The sequence below is a fragment of the Amblyomma mixtum genome, chromosome 3 (assembly GCF_055824585.1).
Source record: "Amblyomma mixtum isolate Tamu chromosome 3, ASM5582458v1, whole genome shotgun sequence".
Lineage (NCBI taxonomy): Eukaryota > Metazoa > Arthropoda > Arachnida > Ixodida > Ixodidae > Amblyomma > Amblyomma mixtum.
This window is the reverse complement of record NC_143014.1, coordinates 399,342,893-399,365,644: the sequence shown is the minus strand read 5'-3', so window position 1 is coordinate 399,365,644 and position 22,752 is coordinate 399,342,893. Positions and strand designations below refer to the sequence as shown.

Here is a 22,752-nt window from a genome sequence, read left to right as displayed (position 1 = left end):
CACTGCGTGGCAATATTATGTCACCTAAACGAAGTAGAAATGTGCTGTTTAAAGCCGTTGAACGGCAGCTACGTTTTCTTCTTTAGAAAAGCTATTTTGCTAGAATTGGTTTTGTCAGATGGGGATATGCCTATCCTATCTGAGGCTACTTGTTTTTGAGCGGATGGCTGTTTGTGAAATACTCTGTCGTTTCTCAGGTCGACGCCATCTCGAACGCGCGGTACACCTTCGCCGAGCTGCTCGACGCCACGCGCCGTGTGGCCGACGGGCTGCGGCGGCTGGGCCTGAACACAGGAGACGTGGTCGCGTTCCACAGTGGCAACAGCTGTGAGCTGGTGGCTTCCCTCTGCGGGACATTCTTCGCGGGCGGCACTGCAGCCCTTATCAAGACTAACCTCACCAAAGGTTTGTGACGAGCTATACACCGTCATACCTTCCCCGTCGCGTCAGATGGCGCGTTTACTGTTTTTGGATTTCCGGCATGAAACGTACCAGCGGCCCACTACAGCGTTCGTCGACAAGGCGTACGTGCTGCAACGGATTTGGGTGTGGAAGCTGAAATGAACGCTATTGTATACTAAGAATCTCTCATTACTGTCTGAGGGATTTATATTAGTTTTCGGCGCATCACTTTTGTCGACGTGCAATCGCCAACGCCTTCGCTGATCATGGTCTCCAGCACCAGGATATATGAAAACAGGGACATGCCCTGATCAAAAAATCCTGCGTAAAAATCCTCTGCAGTGTTTCTAAGAAAAAAAGCACCTTAGACAGCAAGCTTTCCATTAAGTAAAAAAAAATTGGTGCTTAAAATTGAGCTGTCGTATCCTTTTAATGTGGGACGACACTTTAAGATCTGTCATAATAAAATAATCTGTAGAAATGGTGTAGTCTAGCGTACTGTGATGAGATGAAACTTTCCTCAAATTATTCGATCATCGAAGCAATGTTTATTATTAAAGGGTGGCATTGAAAAAATTTGCAATTTGTATATATTTACATTTTTCGCGCATTCATGTATTTTTTCAGTAAAATTGCTAATAACACAGTGGAGGAGACGGATACAAAGGCGGCGACTTGCGGACGCTGACATTTTGTCAGAAAATCATTTGAATTAAGGCTGGATGGATTAAATAAGTAACAAAGTAGTTCCTGCGAGATACAGGTCTGAATATGGGAAGAGAGCTTTGTGTGCAGAAAATCTGAGAAATAAAACTGAATCTTGTACATCAGATGAAAGAAGCAGGAAAAAGTCGCATTGCGGGATAGGAGCCATTTCGATTTTAAAAGAAAGCCTTTTATGGTGGAGTGCGCATTCTTGATGCTCTGTCGATGCATACAAGCTCCGAGGGAAAGGGGAACCCCAGTAGAGAGACAGAGCGTGCGAAACGTGTTTCCTAGCACGCGCCTCTTCAAGCAAACAGCAGAAGCGGCGGCAGGACACCAGAAAGTGATGGATCGCTTCGAGTTTAGCACAGAGCGGGCAAAAAGACCAAATTTCCTGAAGCGGAAGTTTAGCTGAGGTATGCGACAATGTAGCGGCATAAAAGAAACCTCAAGCTTGCGGAATGGCCAATCTTTACTTCTTCAGTGAAAGAGGTGGTGCTGGTTGCCTGCAGAAGCACTAAGCGCTGATGCAGCCAACTCTTTCATTAATATATACGTGCGTAACCTAGCCGCCGCAATACATACGCAGTTCGGTACAAGAGGAACGACTGGACGCGAAGAGATGCCTTCGCCAATGTATCTTGCACTTCACTTCAGTGTAACGCTCTTTGCTCAGGCACCCGAAAGAACCGTAGTCGAGGGTTTGGCAGAATCTTTTCTGGCGAGGCAGAAGCATATTCAACAAAAAGTACTCTTGCCAAAAAAAAAAGAACGTGCTAAAACATCACTTTTCAGCCCCCTTACGGGTCCCATGTTCACAATGAGGACAGCCGTAACAGCGCTTCTTATAAAGTACGCGTTTGGCAGCGCAGTGAATGGGCGTAGATATGACAATGCTGCCGTTTCTCCTGTTAACAACATTATTGATAGTCTTGAATACAAAAATATTTTGAAAGCACATGTGGTAACTCAGATTTCTCTGTGTCCAAGACAAGACGAAGCTAACCGTACTGAACACAGTGTCTTGATCCCAGAAAGTTGAGTTCTAGTGCCTGGAGACAATACCCATCAATGTTTTTTGTTCGTACTGTGGCGCATCCGTCGCAGTTAAACAAGAAAACGAAAAGAACGTTTGTTAACTTTGGAATGAAAGGACCTGAGAAAATTTGAAAAGGCCGAAAGCATTACCGTAGATCGCAAGTTTAAGGGGTCAAGGACAATTTTCACTACACAGATTGAAGGAATATGCATGCGAAACTAAGTGTCACTCAATTATGCCCCAAGCTGCCAAAGCAATACTAAACCAAACGGATGTAATGACGACCTGCACTTTTTTAGAAAGCGACTAGACTCATAAAAGGCGCGAACTTGAAGACAAGGATGGAACCCGTTCCTCTTGGTAAAAACAAGAATTAGCAAGAAAAAAATTACGAGGAACTTTAGCGGCTAAAGTGCTGAAAGGCGAAAGCCTGAGTGCTGCATTCTGCTACGTGATTATTCACTGCACATTTTGTTGGTGCATTAATTAACTGCCAATTAATGACGCTTAAGCTTCGCCTTTAGGAGTGGAACGCGACAGCGTGTTGTAGCGCTGCCACGGAGTCCAAGGAACGCCACCACCCGTTCGGCGCGATGCGTTGCCCTTTGAACGCAACGCTTTTTGATGAAAGGAAATGGGGCTGTAATTCTCTGTCATCTCGATGGACACCTGAGCCGCACCGTACAGGAAGGGAGGAAGTGTGAGTGAAAGAAGAAAGAGGGGCCGTAATGAAGAAAATTAAAATTGTATTTGAGGAAAGGAAATTACGCATTAACTGTCTCACATATCTCAGTAGACACTATTCGAAAATTGTATTTGAGGAAAGGAATTTGCGCAGTAACTGTCTCACATATTTCGGTGGACACCCGTCAAAATTCGTGCGGTGACGTCACGACAATTTGGACCAATCTGAAACGCGGACAATTACGCCTTGCTCGTCGGTAAATTGGTTTCTGAGGAAAGGAAATGTATCTGTCTCTCATATCTCAGTGGACACCTAAACTTCACCGTAACGGGAAGGGAGGAAGATGGGAGTCAACGAAGACACCGTATTCACTAGACGCACCTTTGTTCATTCCAAACCATCGTGCTGGCATGGCGGAGTGGAAGCGTGCTCGACTCGCACTCCGGAGACCGGGGTTCGATTCCCAAGCTCGGCAAATTTCTTACTTGGTTTTATTTATTTATCTGGTCGGACTAGAAAGGTTAATTAGACTAATCGGTTAAGTAAGCAATTAACTAAACTCAAACTTACTTGGAGCATCACTATACGACCCCTTTAATTGGTTGCATGGTTAGTAGCCAAAGTACAATTGGCCTCGATTGAAATTCGCGCACTGTGACGTGACGACCGTTTCGACCAACTGAAAAGCGTGACATTTCTGTCGACAACTCCTGCTTACAACGATGAGGCATTAAAGGCTTCCGCCTTAATATTGTAAAGCCCAGGCAAACGCGTAATGCTTCTCGCACCATGTAAATAAGTGGCAAAAGATTGCAGTCACGTGCTCTATAGACCAAAACGCAGCCAGCTTTAAGATGGGACGGCTGTACATTCCAAAAAACATAAGCTAGTGTCTTCTCGTGCCGGAACGGATGTTGCTCAACCTGCGCAGCATGCCGACTGATCAAACTCCTTTCGTAGTTTTCTGCTCTATATGCGCCCACCAAGTAACAGAAGGCCATTTATAACCCCGGAATACTTAAGAGACAGAAAGGCAACAGATATTTTTACTTTATTTGATAGCGAGAAAATAACATTGCGTGTGACATTGAGAAAGAGACTGACATTTAGTTGCGGCTGCAAAGAATGCGCAACGGAGGTGATTTCAATCGTAGAAGCAAAAATGTCATGTGGTCAGCATACAGTTAGGATTTCACAACATCAGTGCGTGTAATAAAGCTGAGTAAAATGCTGAAAAGAACAAGCAAGACAATAATCCCTTGAGAAACGCCATTCCACTGTCGAAATCTGCCAGAAGAAGCTTCATTTCGTAACAATAATATTCTCTGGCAGCCAGAAATGCAGACATCCAAGTCACAAGGCAAATTAGAAAAGAGAGAATGTATAACCCTTGCAGCCGAGTCCAGGGCTCGGTGCCGCCGTCGTTACTGCAAACATCCAGAGGGACAAACGCAGTGTATTTTTTTATCGACGAGCTAATTGAATGCTGCTTCGAGGTCACCATGAGCACACTAGGTAAAACAGCCCGGCCTAAAATATGTTGGGTGCGGATTCAACAACCAAATTTCTGAAATAAAAGACATGATTCGGCCAACAAACTTTAAACTAATTACACTAGATTCGCTGTGAAAGAGGGTTACCCTATATTATCTAAAACGAAACCTTTACCATGATTTTTAAGCAATGGGAATACCTTGGCCAGGCCCCATTTGACTGGGACCCAAGGATCGTTCATGGAATAATTCCCTTCCTCTAGCAAGTCATTGGGAGATCCTGGAGTTAAATTTTGAATTATGTATTTATTTTGTGGCAGCATTCCCGGGGAAATAACTTAAGGACAGCTAGCCAAAATGCCGGTCCGAGCTTCGGTCATCAAGCCAGCGATCTCGCGCCGCGCGCTAGTGGAGCGGCTGCCGCCGCTGCTCATCTTCATCTCTACAATCACCCCTGGGCTGAAGGCGAAGCCATCCTGGCAAGTCAGGGAGAGCACAACACACACGGGTCATAGTACGGCTTCAGGCGTGACACATGAACAGTCTCGCGGCTACGTCGGCGTTGATCTGTGGAGGGTGTTACGGGGTCGACAATGTAGTTGACCGGGGAAGTGCGCTCTACGATGCGGTAAGGTCCGTGGTACTTGGGGAGAAGTTTGGAGGAAAGGCCAGGTGTGGTAGACGGCACGTGAAGCCAGACGAGAGAGCCGGGTAGAAAACTGTCAGCAGTGTGGCTTGTGTCGAAACGGAATTTTTGACGCCCCTGCTCGCCGGATGTTAACGACCGAGCGAGCTGACGGCACTCCTCGGCATGCTTGGAAGCCTCCGAAATAGTGGTGCACTCAGACACGACGGGCCGGTAAGGAAGTACTGTGTCGAGTGGTGAGGAAGGTTCTCGCCCGTAGAGGAGAAAAAACGGCGATAAGCCGGTGGTGGTCTGCGTGGCGGTGTTGTAGGCGTAGGTGATGAACGGCAGGATCCGGTCCCAGTCGGAGTGGTCGGACGACACGTACTACATCGACAGCATATCGCCCAAGGTGCGGTTAAACCGTTCCGTCAAACCGTTAGTCTGAGGATGGTAGGCCGTGGCGGTATGGTGAGTGATCTTACACTGCTTGAGAAGAGATTCCACGACCTCGGACAGAAACACGCGCCCACGGTCGCTCAGCAGTTCCCGGGGCGCTCCGTGGCGAAGAATGAAGTGATGCAAGATGAAAGAGGCAACGTGTGGTGCCGTAGCAGCAGGAAGAGCCGCGGTTTCGGCGTAACGCGTGAGGTGGTCGACGGCTACAATAACCCAGCGGTTGCCAGCAGCAGTGTAAGGAAGGGGGCCGTAGAGGTCAATCCCAACTCTGTCAAAAGGACGGGAAGGGCAAGGGAGAGGCTGCATCTGGCCGACTGAGTGGTGAGGAGCCGGCTTGCGACGTTGGCACTCAGGGCACGAGCGGACGTATTTGCGGACGTAGGTGAACATTCCGCGCCAATAATAGCGGAGACGAAGTCGCGTGTATGTCTTAAATGCGCTGGCATGAGCAGACTGCGGGTCGTTGTGAAACAGGGCGCACAATGTCGACCGCAGATGGGCAGGGACGAAAAGCAACCACTTCCTGCCGGTAGGGACGTAGTTGCGGCGCTACAGGAGACCATCACGAATGGCGAAGTGAGCAGTATGCCGGCGTAGGGCACGAGGCACGGGTGCCGCCGAGGAATTTGAGAGAAAACGTACAAGCGAAGATATCCAGGGGTCTTTTTGTTGCTCGCTGCCCATGGTATCTGTTGGAAACGACAGCGAAGCGCAACCGGCTGGCGAGTGGCAGGCAACGTCTGGCGGCAGTGGAGAGCGGGACAATGCGTCGGCGTCGTTATGTTTTCGGCCGGAGCGATAGATGGCACGGATATCATACGGATATCATATCATACTCTGCATTCTCGGCCTCGTTTTTTGCCCGAGCAGCATCCGACTGGAACGGCCTTTTCCACCAAGTCGCATCCATTACCTGTCCATCAAGATTCCACCAAGAGTTAACGCAGCTGATGTTAGATTAAACCAAACCTCATGTTATATCTGTAGCCCCACCCCTTATGTAATACCCCTGAATAGCGGTCTTTAAAGAAATAAACTGAACTGAACTGAACTGAACTTGTAGGCGTAAGGCCCAGCGAGCGAGGCGACCTGTACGATCTTTAAAGGAGGCCAGCCAGCACAGGGAATGATGGTCCGTGACGATATCGAAAGGGCGGCCATAAAGGTAAGGGCGAAACTTTCCGATCGCCCAAACAATCGCCAAGCATTCCTTCTCGGTTACGGAGTAGTTCGATTCCGCTTTTGTCAGTTCACGGCTCACGTAGGCAACGACATACTTGGGAAATCCGGGTTTACGTTGCGTAAGGACAACACCAAGGCCAACGCCACTGGCATCGGTGTGAATTTCAGTGGGAGCAGTGGGGTCGAAGTGCCGTAAAATGAGAGGCGCTCTGAGCAGCCGGCGTAAGGTGATGAAGGCGCCGTCGCAGTCAGGTGACCAATCGGACTGGCCGTTGGCGCCCCGAAGAAGGGTCGTAAGTGGCGCGATGATAGAGGCAAAATTTCGGACGAAACGTCGGAAATAAGAACACAGGCCGAGAAAGCTGCGAAGTTCCTTCAGAGTCGACGGCTTGGGGAACTCAGCGACGGCACGAAGTTTGGCTGGGTCAGGAAGCACGCCGTCCATAGAGACGACATGACCTAAAATTGTCAGTTGGCGGGCGCCAAAGCGACACTTTTTGAGATTAAGTTGGAGCCCCGCGGCAGTTAAACATGTCAACACCTGCTCCAAGCGGTGAAGGTGCGTCTCAAAATCAGGCGCGAAGACGACAATGTCCTCTAAGTAGCACAGGCATGTGGTCCACTTCAGGCCGCGTAAAATGGAGTCCATCATTCGCTCGAAAGTCGCTGGGGCATTACAGAGGCCGAAAGGCATGACGGTAAATTCGTACAGGCCATCTGGTATAACAAAAGCCGTCTTGGCACGGTCAGCCTCCGCCACAGGGACCTGTCAATACCCCGAACGCAGGTCTAAAGAAGAAAAGAACTCCGCGCCTTGGAGGCAGTCAAGGGCGTCATCGATTCGCAGCAGCGGGTAAACGTCTTTGCGAGTGACCTTGTTAAGCCGCCGATAATCGACGCAAAACCGTATTGTGCCATCTTTTTTCTTCACTAGAACCACAGGAGAGGCCCATGGACTACTGGATGGTTGAATGACTCCTCGCTGAAGCATGTCGTCCACCTGAGTGTTGATAATCTTGCGTTCGGCTGCCGAAACTCGGTACAGGCGTTGACAAAGCGGCAAGTGGGCTCCGGTGTCGATCTCATGGGTCACGGTAGACGTGCGGCCGAGTCGGTTTTGAGCCACGTCGAAAGAAGAGCGAAACTGGTTAAGTAGGTGAAGAAGTCGGGCGCGTTGAGGTGTGGCAAGACTGGCGTCGACGGAATAAGCAAAGGCATCGTTTGTGGCCAAAGCGGGAGGTGCGGGCAAAGTGAGAGAATTAGCAGCAAGAGAGCATGATTCGGCGCATCGTTCGGGATCGAGCAAAGAGTCGACGGGCTGAATGTGGCCAAGGCATTCGCCACGCAGAAATATGCAGGGGCTCAAAAAAGGGTTCGAGATCGGGATGACGCTACAGCCGTCTTGAACAGTGAGCACAGCGAATGGCAGAGACAAACCGTGTCGAGAGATGAAGACGTCGGATGGTGTAAAGACGACGGCGCCGTCAGATGCGGTGAGGAAGGAGACAGGGACAGGAACAGATGAGCCTGGAGGAATCTCGATGTCGTCAGCCACAGACAGTTTGCCCCACGAAGATGACGTATCAGACGAGGTAGCACTGCATGGAAGGTGTTCGTGCTCGGCGCGAGCGCAGTCGATGAGCGCCTCATGTTGGCAAAGAAAGTCCCAACCTAAAATAATGTCATGCGAGCACGATGAGAGAACAACGAATTCAACAGTATATAAAGAACCCTGAATGATCACCCTGGCTGTGCAGGCGGCTAAAGGCGAGATGCGCTGCGCATTAGCTGTATGAAGCGAAAATTCGGATAACGGCGACGTCACTTTACGAAGTTTGCGGCACAGTTTCTCATTCATCACAGAAACAGCAGCGCCAGTATCGACAGCGCAAAGGCAGTGTGGTCCTCCACAGAAACGTCGAGCACATTCGCTAGGGACAAACGAGGCTTTGAACTTGTCGCCGAATACGCAGTTCTTGCCTCGGGAACTGCAGCAACTAGTTTTCCTGGCGCATAGGGGAATGAGGACGCAGTGGCTAGACAGAACGGCGGCGCGGGGACGGCGAACGGCGGCGAGAATACGGTCGGCGATCGGACGCATCAAGCTGTTCGGCAGCCGACGGACGTGGCGGGGGTTGTGGTGCCGCGTAGACGTAGGTTCTGGGGTCATCCACGAGAGGTAGCACACGGCGTCGGCAGAGGCGCGCAACGGGACCAGGGACACCACATGCATAGCAAATGGGAAGGTTGTCACGGGTGCGCCAAGGGTTGACACGAGCAGGAGGTGGTCGGGTTGGAAAGGCAAGCGGCGGCGTCGGAGGATAGAACGGGACAAACGGCTCGGCCCGTGGTCTTCGGACGACGTCGGCGTATGTAAGCGGCGCTGCAGCAGGAATCGGCGGACGAACAGGTGGTAGCGCTTCGGTCACTTGCTCGCGAATCACAGTTTGGAGGGTCGGATCCAGGTTGGAGGGAGGTCCCTGAAAGCCGTGGAGAAGTGACAGCTGTCGAGCCACCTCCTCACGTACAAAGTCTTTGATCTGGTCAAGCAGCGAGCTGTGAGAGGTTGTTACAGCGAGGCTGGAAAGCGAGTCAGGCTGCACGGAAGGTGATGGCACCAGAATGCGCTGCTTGTGGAGCTCGTCGTAGCTCTGACACAGGGTGAATACGTCGGCAACGGTGGCAGGGTTCCGGGCGATAAGCATTTGAAATGCTTCAGTTTCGATACCTTTCAGGACAAGCTTAATCCGGTCCGCCTCGGACATAGACGAGTCTACCCTTGTACAGAGGTTGATGACATCCTCGATGTAACTTGTGAACGATTCTCCCTGCAGTTGGGCTCTCACTCGCAGGCGCTGTTCGGCGCGCAGCTTGCGTACTGCACGGCGCCCAAAGATATCTGAAAAGGCTCGTTTGAAGGCAGTCCAGGTGGTAAAGTCTACTTCATGGTTCCTGTGCCACAGGCTGGCCACGTCCGAGAGGTAAAACACCACGTTGTTCAGATTCTTGGCGTCGTCCCACCGGTTGTGGCCGCTTACCCGCTCGTAGGAGGCAAGCCAATCCTCCACGTCGTGATCATCGGACCCGCTAAAAATGGTTGAGTCCCGCTGGCGGAGAGCGCCAGGGCAAACGACGGGCGTAGGCGAAATGGAAGATGACTGGCTTGCGTCGGTGAACATAGCTGAAGCGATGGTTCTGCTGCGAAGCTCCAGGACGTAGGCCAAAGGCTGTACCCAGCACAGTTCCACCAAATTGTAGCAGGATTTCCGGGGAAATAACTTGAGGACAGCTAGCTAAAATACCTGTCCGAGCTTCGGTCATCAAGCCAGCGATCTCGCGCCGCGTGCTAGCGGAGCGGCTGCCGCCGCTGCTCACCTTCCTCTTTACAATTTATTCATTAATCGTAAGGAAGACAATTGATGTTTGATGCCACAGCGACCAGCGCCGACTTTGGAGAAAAAGCAGAATAAGCAGCGCCCACAAACGCTGGGCTGCTGAGCAGCACCGTGTTTGAAAAGATTGCGGCTGTCCATATTACTGCTCGTACTGCAGCAAGTACTGCAGGCAGCAGCTCTGCCAAGCAGGAGAGGATTTGAAGTAACAATCAGTGCCCTGGGCCTCAAGAGGTGATCAGAACAAAATCTGCGATAGCTATGAGAGGCAGGTATCTTCAAAGCCATCCACTCTGCTAACCATTATAGGAGTAGGGAGATAAGCTGCAAAGCGAAGCTCAAGGCCTGTGCTAATTTCCTTTAAGCACTCAACGACGTTTGCTGGAGTCAGAACTATAGAGCTTATATTCAGAGTGGTCGGGACCTTCTTATCTTAAGAGCAATGAACAAAGCATGTTGATTACCTCATTTACAGAAAAATTCAAAATTTCGGACGTTGCACTCGTTTTTTGCGCAAGAAAATCTGCGTTTAAATGTAGCAGCAATGAACTTATAATCCACACAGTTTATGCGGCGCTTTCAGAGCTTTCACCTAGGCTGCTTTTCTGTCGAGTAAAATCCCGCGTACCTTCTCATTTCCAGCAAAGACATGTTGATGTGCCTTTGCCAGCCTATACCGAACACTCTGATGTTCTCTTCTCTAGTACTGGCACTCGCGCTCCTATCATCTGCCCCTTCTTATGTGGCCCAAACACCTGTGTGATCTGATAATCTCATCGCGAAGGTTATGCATGTCTCAAATTTCCTAATGGACTCGAAGTACAAGGCACATGTCTGCTCATTTCGGAAAAGCGTCTATACACGCAGGAAAAAATCTCCACAAAACCTGACAACAACGATCGCCGATAGGTTTGATTATCCGCCTCGCATGCAGGAGCCGCTGCTCGATGCCCACTGCCGCCTGGTAGCGTATTGCAAAAGTATATCCCTTAGGCGCAGTTAAATTTTTGAAAAACGGATGGCCGGTTTCGGCTTGTCGGGTGCTTGTCGTAAGCGACGAATGACGATGGCACGTTGGCCGGTAGTCGTATACATGGTGGTTAGCAGTATGAAGTGATTCGGATCTTCGACCACTCGCCCGGTGACACGTTGCCGGTTGGGGCAGCAACTCCGACTTCTTAGCCAACAAAACTGATTTATTAAGGACGGCACCGAAATGCAAGGTAGTATGAGAAAGGATTCATTCACTGTGGTCAGGCAGAGGTCCGTACTCTGAAGGCAGTCCTTTCAGTCGGTGACTTGCCTGATGAACTGGTGTCTCTATCGTTGGGGTGCCTCCTGGGCTTGATTCCCGGCTTGTAGGGTGCGTCCGATACATGGAAGGCGTACCCAGCGCCCCCCAACAGATGTCACGTACGTAAATAGTCTTGCGGGTGAGTTAAGGGCGAAGTCTGAAGGTCTAGGCACTACAGCGTTCAGCATGAACGAAAGAGAAAAAAAACATGAGCCGTGCACTTGTTCCTCGGAAAATCTTCGTTGTCCTCTTCAGCGCTGGCGGCAATGTAATGAAAAAGATACCGCTTAGAGAGAGAGAAAGATAGAGAGACTTTATTAAAAGTCAAATCGCTGCCCAATTTGGGTTCTTCCGCCGTGCCGACAAGAGCCAACCAGTCGACGTGCGCCTTCGAGGCAAGCCCCGCCGGACAGTGGGGAAGAGGTTGTTTGAAGTAGTGTTAAACAACCAATGAAGTAGTGTTAAACAACCACTTTTTTGTTCAATCATCAACGCACTATCCCATGTAAGCATAATAAAAATGATCTTACTTCAGACTACACACCCTTGTTCCATCTTATTTATAATGGCATGTGACCTACGCCTCAATGGCATGCATATTAATTTACGAAATGCACAAAAATAACTTACCATATGTACCACCATCCCAGCTTCAAGGGCGTGCCTAGGGTCGGGCTGACATCACCAGCTGAATGGGGTGAGTGCCAACTCGGTACAGTATTCCCAAACGGCCGTGGTGCATGCTCATTACTGCATTCACACATTACCGCTCTACTTTCTGAATTAAAAGTTTCGCGCAGCTAGGTCTCTGCCATAGTGAACACGCGAACCCGTTGTGAACTTCAAGCGCAATTGCCATCAACAACGGTAGCGTTTGCAAAACGAGAGTATGCTTTCTTGCTATAATCTGCATTGCAGTGACTTCAGAAAACTGGCTACAACTTCACTTCCACTGGGCCAGCCTCCTCCAAGCAACTTTAACACAAGTTCGAGCAGATGGTCTGAGAGCTCTATTGAGTTCGCATCGCTCGTAGAGAATGGAAACAAGTTCTCGGTTTAGTCGCTCACTTCTTCATGCTCAAATTTAGCACAGAGGAGGGCATTTAACGGTCAGTTGTGTTTTATATTACGCTTGGGAGGGTTACTTGCCATATTCGGTCGCAATCATTTGTTAAAGGCCCATCGTCTGTAGCGTCGACGAACCAGAACAACTAGCATTCGCTGATGATGATGATGCTGTTGCTGCTGCTTCGGCTGTTGTGATTGATTTAACGTATTCTAACTGCGTGCGTTAGTGGTACCAATGATGTTAGCAAGGGTCTAGAGACGCAATGGGGAGGTCCATAACCTTGGGTCCTTTGAAGGCTGTCATTGTCTCAAGATGGCCAAAGGCTTGGACCCCCCTTCCCTCTGTAAGCAGCGGAGAGTTAGGATTTTGAAGTCAGCTTGGGTAATTAAAGCCCAGGTCTGTTACGGTTGAAACGTAAGCTTTGCCTAAACACCACGATATGGAAATGTGGCCGTCGAGAACAACCGTTTTTTTATAGCCCGGAAGCTGTTTAGTAGTTCTGGTATGGCACATTTTAAGACATTGATGTGATGAGCCTTTGAGACTGAGACACCAACACCTCCTACCACCTGCGCATCGAGCAGTATCGTCTGCGCCTCCCTTCTGAGGAGCAGATCGGGGATCCTATTGTCCTGTTCGGTCATGTATTGAGGCTCTGTTGTAACGTCGAGACCTAGTTCCCGAGCTCTTTCATTACGTAACGTACCATTAATGTTGTTATGACGTATAAAACGCGACTGATATGTGCGATGACATTTCTGAGTCACATGGCCCAAAGTTTCTTGAATTCGGCAACCACCCCTAGAAATCCTGGCTACTACTTGGCCTCTCTTTGTATAGGCCCGCACGGGCATTGCACTGAAACGACATTTAGCAGTGTTTATAAATTCACGCCCGGTGATCAGGTTGCCGTAGCCAATTACTGGAGCCAAGCGCAATGCTTGCTTCTCGTACAGATTTTCTATCATCCCTTGCATACAGCTGCTTCCTCCAGAATGCCGCATTTTCATTTCTTGTACGATTGTTCACTTTGCTATGCCAACGTTCTCAAGCTTTCCGAACCTCGTCTTTTGCATAAGCCATCTTAGCGAGCTCTTTTTAGGGCTCATTGCTTGAGGTTCCTGGCGACTGCAGGCGCTTCAGTTTCAAACAGGGCTCTGTGGTCCGTAGACGTGTATTGCCCCAATCCGCCATCACTAATGGAGGCACGAAATATCGGAGTAGCTATATCGCGCGGAAAACATACCCGTAATCGTACCGCCGTCTAACTTCAGCAGCATCTTTGATGACGTTGGTCCGAGCACAAGTCGGTGCAAGAGTCTTGGAAGAAGATGGTAGGGCATCCACTGCAACAGAGTTTTCAATTCTACCCCTACATGAGCGGGAATCAGAGCCAGAAGCGTGAACGTCTGTCCTAGGTACCTACGGGAAGCCTCTGGTTCAGCCGCTGGGATGGGTCGGCCGTGTATAGTAAACGGTTGCCCACGATTCTCTTCGTGATGAAGGGAGAATATTGTGAGTCTCTTTGTCGGATTTATTTCGAACCAATTTGGTGCGAGGAAGGCATGTAAATCGTCGAGCTGTTACTGCAATCCCTCCGGAGTTGACGCCAGTACGATCGTATCGTCTATTATTGCATTCGCGACTAGTGGATTGATCCTTAACTCAATCTCTGAGGAACATGGGTAACCAACCTTCCAACACAAGATTAAATAATGTCGTGGACAGAGAATCACCCTGCCTAGCCAACCCTTCCCCCTCTATTGTCAGATGAACCAGCTGTGTAGAACCTTGCATTGGCAGCCTCGTTTCAGAAGTCTCAAATAAATCTTGCACACAGTTTACAAATGTTCGTCGAACCCTTTCCTCCTTAGTGCTTGCAAGATCGCCGCTGTCGCCACCCAGAGCAAAGCCTTCGCGATGTCCAAAGACGCCACATACATATGGCGTTACCGATGATTTCCATTATGGATCACCCCGGCAACAGATTTGCATTTTCTGAACACCAGTCGACGGTGCCGAAAGCCCGTGCCTTGAAGTCCAACTGACTGCACCCTGAAACCATGTAGCCAGCACGTTCTGAAACATTCGCACGAGGATAGGCGCTACTGTGATCAGTCTGAAATCCCCACGGTCATTGGCATCCTCTTTCTTGGGTATGAATATTGCCTTTGCACATTTCAGGCATACTGGGAGGCGCCCAAGCAACAGCAGCAGCTACAATGCAATTTCTAACACTGGGACCAGCACGCATCCAGATCCCTTGCTGTGAAATCATCAGGTTCAGGTGCTGAATTCAATTTAGGCATGGCCGTCTTGAACTCCTGAGTACTCACTGGATCTAGCATCGATATTTGAGAAGTGGCTTCATCTTCCAGATCTTCAAGGCTATCGGTAATGGGGGCCTCCAAGATTGCGGCTCACGCCTGCAAAAACGCTGCCGCAGGTGGCCTATCAACTTCCTTTGACCCGTCCAGGTCCTCCCTTTGACGGTTTCCTTAAAAAGACTTGAAATTCTCTTGAGTTTTCGCGTATCCATCCGTCGCCGTTTGCGTCTGCTCAACGTTTTTCTTTGAGGGATTTGCCCCCAATTTGATTTACCTCCATCTCCCGATCGAGAATGCCAGTACTGCAGCTGTGATAGCCTGGGCTGCTCGTCCCCGAAGAAACATTCCTTGGACAATTACTGAACTCCATCTTGATGTCCTGAGTGTCTAAGTAACGTTTGACCAAACCCCATAATGTCTTCTCCTCGAATGTAATGGGGCAGGGCCTTGTAACGAGCTTACGGAACTCTATGCGGCTGAGCTCATGATAATTTTCTACATCAGTGGGGCCTTGCATGAAGCGCGAGCTCTCATCCTCCACTAAAGGATCTTTTCATTTCCTACTCCATATCCGCATTATGTAAATCCTGTACTAACGCTTTGTAGAACTCTTTGCCTCGGTGCGATTTGAGTCTGTGAAATGTTCGATGACAAAAGAAGGCATGCAATCGCTCGTTCTTGTTGTAGACACATTTTCTAGCTTCACTCGCCTCTTTTAGTACTCATGCTTCGTATTTGGCACGTCTCTAGTTATATTCCGGAAATCAACTCGGTTTTGTTTGGCCAATAACTACCTCTGTGGTATACTATGTTAAATTAGGACGTTTGCGATGAAGAGTCATGTTCGCTTCAGTATAAATGCCCTCCCACAATAAGGGCACGTATTGTGTGTAAGGGGTTCCATGGGTACTTCTAAATCGGCATCTAGCATGTCAGCACCGAGCCTATTCAAACCAGACGGTACCTGCCTAGCAGGATACGGCCTAACTCTGAGGATAGTCTTCCTTCTATCATCCAAAACTGGAGTTGGAACTGAAAATCTTTGCTGTTTTGTGCTTTGCACCACCAACTCTGCTGACTGAATCTGAGGAGTCAGATCCGTGTAACAAACCGGATCTAGACGCCGCCGGAGACAACCTAACAAGAGGGGAGCAGGTCCCAACATTAGGCGGCATGGACTTCGCCTGGAGGCATGACACGGAGCTCCGTTTGGACAGAGCAACGCGGAAAACATCCAAACCGGCAGCAGGACTTGGTGCAACATTCAATAGAGGTGACAGAGGTGACATCAGTTCCCCCCTACCGCGTCTACCTGGGTGGTGCGCACGTCAGGCTGGACAACGCCCGCAACAGCAGCTAGGGGAACCTCTCCTCGGACCGGAGCCGAACTGCCAGTGACCAGCGGGACAGAGGAAATCTCTGCACCATCGATCAAAAAGAGGTCATGGCGCTCAATTGCACACGCAGCTACTCGGAGGGACGCACGTCTACTCAACGTTGGACTAGGCACATTTCTCGCCCCTTCCAGGACCGCGTTACGTATACACCCAGCTAGTGTGTTTCTGCGCACTCACAGGGCTTGCCTCACTGGCTACTCTCCTGCATTAGCACAGCAAAGTTCGGACTATTAGGTCTGGCGCGGTCCTTTCATGCAGTTCGTGATTCCACCAGGAGTTCTTCCCCCCTTTCTATAGGTCAGTCAGAAAAAATAAAACGACCCCCCCCCCCCACACACACACATGCACGCACGCACGCGCACGCACACGCGAAGTCGCAGAACAGTATAGGTAGCGCCATCTCGCGCCTGTAGGAAAAACGAACGCTCTAACCCCGCAGCCTACGCTACCGGTACCAATGCTGCGCAACTTTTTTTTTCTTCGTCGCCGCACACGATGAGTATTGAGCGATTAATGCAGACCGAATGGTTTATGGGTGTTTAACGTCTCAAACCGATTCAGGCTATGAGGAACGTCGTAGTGAAGGGCTCCGGAAATTTTGACCACCTGGGGTTCCTTAACATGCACTGACATCGCACAGTACAGGGGCCTCTAGAATCTCGCCTCCATCGAAATTCGACCGCAGCGGCCGGGGTCAAACTCGCGTCTTCGTGTCAGTAGCCGAGTGTCGTAACCACTGAGACAGCGCGCTGACCGAATCAGTAAAGCACCTAACTCGAACTTAGTCCAAAAAAACTGACCGCCATATGAAATGAAACGGAAAATTGGTTTGTAAGGAAAGGAAGTGACAGAGTAACTGATTCGCTTATCTCGGTGGACACACGAACAGTGCCGTAAAGAAAGGGATAAACAAGGGAGTGAAAGACGAAAAGAAGAAAGAGGTGCCGTAGTGGAGGTCTCCGGTAATTTCGACCGGGGATCTTTAACGAGCACTGACATCGCACGGCACACGGGTGCCTTTTTCAATTTCGCCTTCTTGCGCCGCCGCGGTCGGGTTCAAACCCGGGTACACCGACACAGTAGACCAGCCTCTTAACCACGGAGCCACCGCATCTATGCAAAATTTGAGCCCGAACAAAAGAGCGGTTCAGCCGATATAACGTTTTTTCAATTCAACGATTTTAGATATTTTCTTGGCAATGCAACACTCTTGAAGTGAAACGCGCACACCATTTTTATCGAAAGTGCGTCGCCGTCGAAAGAGCGCTGTTGAAGCCTGCATCGAAATGCCCTGATCGAGCAAACGCTCGCAATTACACAGCATGAGCCGAGCGGTGAGCCATCTGATCTGCGAGCACAGGCGTAACCGGCGATGCACTTTCAGCGTCCAGTGGCGCAGATCGATCAAACAGCGCGTCTTACATAAGTGCTTGAAATCGACGCGCTTTCAGTTTCCAGCGTCGAGTATCCAGCATTGAAGTGCACGCCTTGCATATATCGTCAGTTCTACATATTTGCACAGCGCGAAGAAACCGCGGCCGCGCCTGTGGGGGCCAGTTTTTGTGACAATTCCTTCTATTATCGCCACCAGGCTTATAACGAACTGTCGCTGGAAGTGACGTCATGTCAAGTTATCTTACTTCTGGGTGTCACCAGCGCGAATGCGTCTATGACAGTACACCGCCAGGTACCCACTGGTGATACACTGGGTACAAGTTTTCCCCTGGCCTGATGCTCGGAAATGCTGAGGAAATCAGTCTTTGACCCCACCTTGTGTAGACGGGAATAGATTGTGTCACGGTGCTCTTTGATCAAAGCTGCCCTTCATAATCATCACCATCAGTCCGACTGCGACCACTGTAGGGCAAAGCCCTTTCCCGTGTCCCTGCAATTAACCCTCGCCTTTGCCAGCTGCAGCTACCGTAGCCCCGCACACTTCTTAATCCCATCCGCCCACCTAACTTTTTGCCGCTCCCTGGTACGCTTGCCTTCTCTTGGAATCCACTCCGTTGCACAAGACACTTAAGGACCATCCGTTATCTTGCCTTCGCATTACATGCCCTGCCCAAGCCTATTTATTCCTCTTGATTTCGATTATGATGTCATTAACCCGCGTTTGTTCCCTCATTCACTCTGCCCGCTTGTGGTCTCTTAATTTATACAGATCATTTTTTTTTCTTTCCATAGCTCGCTGCGTTGTCCTTAAGCAGAACCCGTTTCATTAGCCTCCGCACTTCTGCACCATAGGTGGGCACCCGTAAGATACAGTTGTTCTTTACTTTTCTCTTGAAGGATATTGGTAAACTGCCATTCATGATCTAAAAGAACCTGTCATATGCGCTCCTCCCCATTCTTATGCTTCTAGTTATTTCCCTCTCATGATCCGGATCAGCGGTCACTACTTGCCCTAAGGAGACACATTCCATTACTCCTTAAAGCACCTCGCTACCAATTGCGAACTCCTGTTCCCTTGCGAGACTGTTGAACATTACTTTCGTTTTTTGAATATTAATTTTTAGCCCCACCGTTCCGCTCTGCCTGTCTACCTCATTCATCATGTTTTGCAGTTCACGTCCTGCGTGACTCAGCAAGGCAATGTCATCAGCGAATCGCAGATTACTTAGATATTCTCCATCAACATTTTTTTCTTTATTGTTTTTTTCTACAGAAAGAGGCAGCCGAGACAAAAGGCTGAAAAGCCTGACGACGCCTCGGCACCCTAACAGTTTGGCAGAAAAGACGGGGAAAATAATAAATGCTAAACATACATTACAGCACTATTAGTACATACCTGTGTAGAAATGTACACACGCAAGAGCTGCCGGAACACAAACTATACAGCGAGAGTCAAATGACCAACATAATCGCAGTTATATTGTCACGTTGTAGTGACGGTAGTCCAGCGGTCAGGAAGACACCAGAAAGACTTGCAAACGAAGCTCTTTATTTGGGCTGACTTGCGCCCGCAAAATAACTGAATCACTCGGTGGCGGCGTAAGCAACAAGCGTGCTTGTCAATCGTCGAACTACTAGTGTCTGCCGCTCGCGGCATCGCTCAATTTAAAGCCGGCAAGGCAACTTCCAGATAACAAGACAAGATCATCTGCAGAAATCTGGAAAAACCTAGATGCAGCCTTTCATGGCTGCGATCAATCGAGTTGTGTGGTCGCTTCTCGCGTCACGAACAAAAGTGATAACAACCCTTTCCTGCAGCCTTGAGCGTGAACGAACAAACACTACAATGATACGTGGCAATATATACAAGCAAGATCAATTGCATGCACGCAATAATAAACTGCAGACGTGGGTGGATTGGATCCCTACTGTCACTCACGAACGAAGTCATCCAAAGGAAGTTTTAGATTGAACAAAATTGAACATTGTTGGCATTTAGGTATTGTTTAATGTTTCTTTTAAATGTAGCATTGCTGACAGAAAAGTCAGTGTCCAGTTTAAACCTATTGAGAAGACAGGGAAATAGGTAAATTACTGTTTGTTTGTCATTGTTTGTTTGAACTTTAGGAATAAAATTTCTGTGGATTCGAAGGTCGTATCGTACTGAGTTTTTATCAGGAATTTCTGCATGTAATTTCTGCTGATGGATATACTGTAAAAAACGGAAGTGATAAATCTGATTGGCTTTAAGCATACTGTGATTCTGGAATAACGGTGCAGTATGCAGATATTGTGGGTTTCCGTAGTATCCTTCAATTGCTCTTAGTGTCCTTTTTTGTACTACAATGAGCCGGTTTAGATTTTTATGCGTTATTGTTCCCCAAATAAGAATGCAGTATGTGAGTCGCGAGTAAAACAGTGCATAATATAGTAGACGCTTCACAGAGACAGGTACTAAACCAGTGATTTTATACAGGCATCCGGCTACTTTACTTAGATCTTTAACTAGACTGGCAATGTGAGTGTTCCAAGAAAGAGTTTCATTAAACCAAACACCAAAAAATTTTTGGTCAGCCACCTGTTTTAGTTGTGTATTTTCATACCTGACACTGAAAACATACCGTTCAAGAGTATTAATTCGTCGGAATGTATAATGTAATTTGTTTTAGAAAGATTTAAAGTCAGTTTGTTAATCTGTAGCCAATTATGCAGCTTTCTAAGATAACAATTTACCAATTGTTCCAAAGTGTGCAGCGAACGGTCTGTGAAGAATAAATTGATGTCGTCTGCATACATTACGAGGTCAGGGGATTCTGGCATCAGAGAGATATCATTAACGTATATAATAAACAAGAGAGGTCCTAATATCGATCCCTGAGGAACATCCTGCATGAGAACTAATTTGTCAGAACAGGTACTATTCACCGCCACATACCGTAATCTATTACTTAAATAACTCATCAGCAGATTGGAAGCTATTCCTCTCACACCATAGGCAGATAGCTTTCGCAGAAGGATGTCAGGTTGAACACAGTCAAATGCTTTGCGAAAGTCTAAAAATATTCTCAATGTGTATCTACAGTGTTCAATATTTTCAATGACTCTGCCTTTGACGGTTAATAATGCTTGTTGTGTTGATTTGCCTTTCATGAATCCATACTGAGAGGGACTTATGACATTATACTTTGAAAAAAAAAATGCTTTTAGCCTATAGTTTATGACACTTTCAAATACTTTAGATATTACCGGCCGAACAGAGATTGAGCGGTAATTGGAAATTTCATTTCTATCTCCTCCTTTATTAATTGGCCGTACACGCGCTATCTTCAGGTCATTTGGGAATACACCACTTTCTAACATTATATTGACGATATACGTCAAAATTTCACCCACTGCGCTCGACACCAATTTTAGTGGAATAGCTTTTATATCGTCATATCCTGCGGATACGTTGTTCTTTATGTTCTTAATCAAGCTGTCAACTTCGTGTGAGGTAAGCGGCTACCGAGATCACAGTGAACAGCATTTGACCCCGATGCATTGTTGCATATATATCCAATATTAATAAAAAACTATTCATGGCATTTGCTATTTCAAGGCCAGAAAGTCTACCATTGGCAGTTGAGATTTCCTTGACTTCCGCAACATTTTTCCTTTCCATAGTGTAGTTGATCTCTTGCCAAATTTTTGTACCATCACTGTTTATCTGGGAAAATCTCTTCGTATAATATTCTGTTTTTGCACGTCTAAGCTCGGTATTTAGGCTATTTCTAAACTTCTTGATTCTTCAAAAAGCAGTGGGTCACGTGTTTGTACAAAGTCGTGATGCATGTTATTTTTCTTTTGAATGTTTTATGCAATGTTTTATTCATCCAGAGAATTCTCTACTTTTTTCAAATATGGGTTCAAACACGAATGGGGAAAGCTTCATTGTAGCACTGCAAGAACTTGCTGATGAAGGTGGTGTACGCCACATTAGCTTCGTTTAACTCATAAATTTTATTCCAGTTAGTAGGTTCAAAGTCCTAAATCTATTGAGCGATTCTTCATTAATGTCTCGGAATTCATATTGCAATTTATTACGGACGCTTTTCCTACGCGCAGTAGGGATGAAAGATTGGTTTTGGTTTTGTGGGGTTTAACGTCCCAAAGCGACTAAGGCTATGAGAGACGCCGTAGTGAAGGGCTCCGGAAATTTCGACCACCTGGGGTTCCTTAACGTGCACTGACATCGCACAGCACACGAGCCTCTAAATTTCTCCTCCAAAGAAATTCTAGCCGCCGCGGCCGGGATCGAACCCGCGTCTTTCGGGTCAGCAGCCGAGCACCATAACCACTGAGCCACCGCGGCGGCTAGGGATGAAAGAGAAAACAGGTAAATGGCCACTGATGTCTGCAGAGAGTACACCAGACACAATGTCACTGGATGTCTCATTTGTAACGCAGACATCTAATAGTGTAGATGTTAGATGTAGATGTTAGATGTCCCCAACTGTTCCTAATCTAGGCCTCTGAATACCTCCTGTAAACAGGCCGTGAATAGCACTGGCGAGATCGTGTCTCATGGTAGCTGGGCGGTTGTTATAGATATCTTCCAGTATTTCCACATCATACTGCTGTGGCACCACAAGGACAAGGACAGAGTCAGAGTGACAACAACACAAGGGCACTTGTGTTGTTGTCACTCTGTCTCTGTCCCTGTCCTTGTGGTGCCACAGCAGTATGAATTCGTACCAAGAGCACTTGTGTTGTTGTCACTCTGTCTCTGTCCCTGTCCTTGTGTTGGGGGCCACAGCAGTATGAATTCGTACCAACTCGCCCAATTCTCAACCCTTTTTCACATCACTCTTGTACGCCCTTATTCTGCAACGCGTGCATGTCTGCTGAGTTAAATGCTTTCTCGTAATCAAAGGAGGCTATATGTAGGGGTGTGGTTGTATTCTGCACATTTCTTTATTGCCTGATTGATAATGGGAATGTGGCCTTTTCTCGAGCATCCTTTACGAATGCCTCCCTGACCGTATGGTTGATTAAAGTCTAAGGTTAGCCTGATTCTATTTGCGATTACCTTTGTAGATACCTTGTAGGCAGCGGTTTGGTTTCAATTTTTCAAGTCCTTGACGTATAATTTTTTATGAATAAAATAATGTTAGCGTTCCTCACATTTTCTGGTTGACTCGAGGTACCAGAGCGTGTACACGGTGGCTAGTTTTTCTAGCGCAATCTCACCTCTGTCCTTCAACAGGTCTGCTGCTACCCGATCCTCACCAGCTGCTTTCCCCCTTTGC

At 48.2% G+C, this 22,752-nt stretch overlaps 1 protein-coding gene across 1 annotated transcript in view; it reads left to right on the top strand.

Moving 5' to 3' along the window:
• Positions 1–22,752, top strand: part of LOC149357328 (luciferin 4-monooxygenase-like) — a 96,600-nt gene that overhangs the window by 31,594 nt on the left and 42,254 nt on the right. Inside the window, exon 2 of the mRNA XM_089577909.1 lies at positions 198–405. Coding sequence (XP_089434035.1) covers positions 198–405 — 208 coding nt within the window. The remainder of the gene's footprint in view (positions 1–197; positions 406–22,752) is intronic.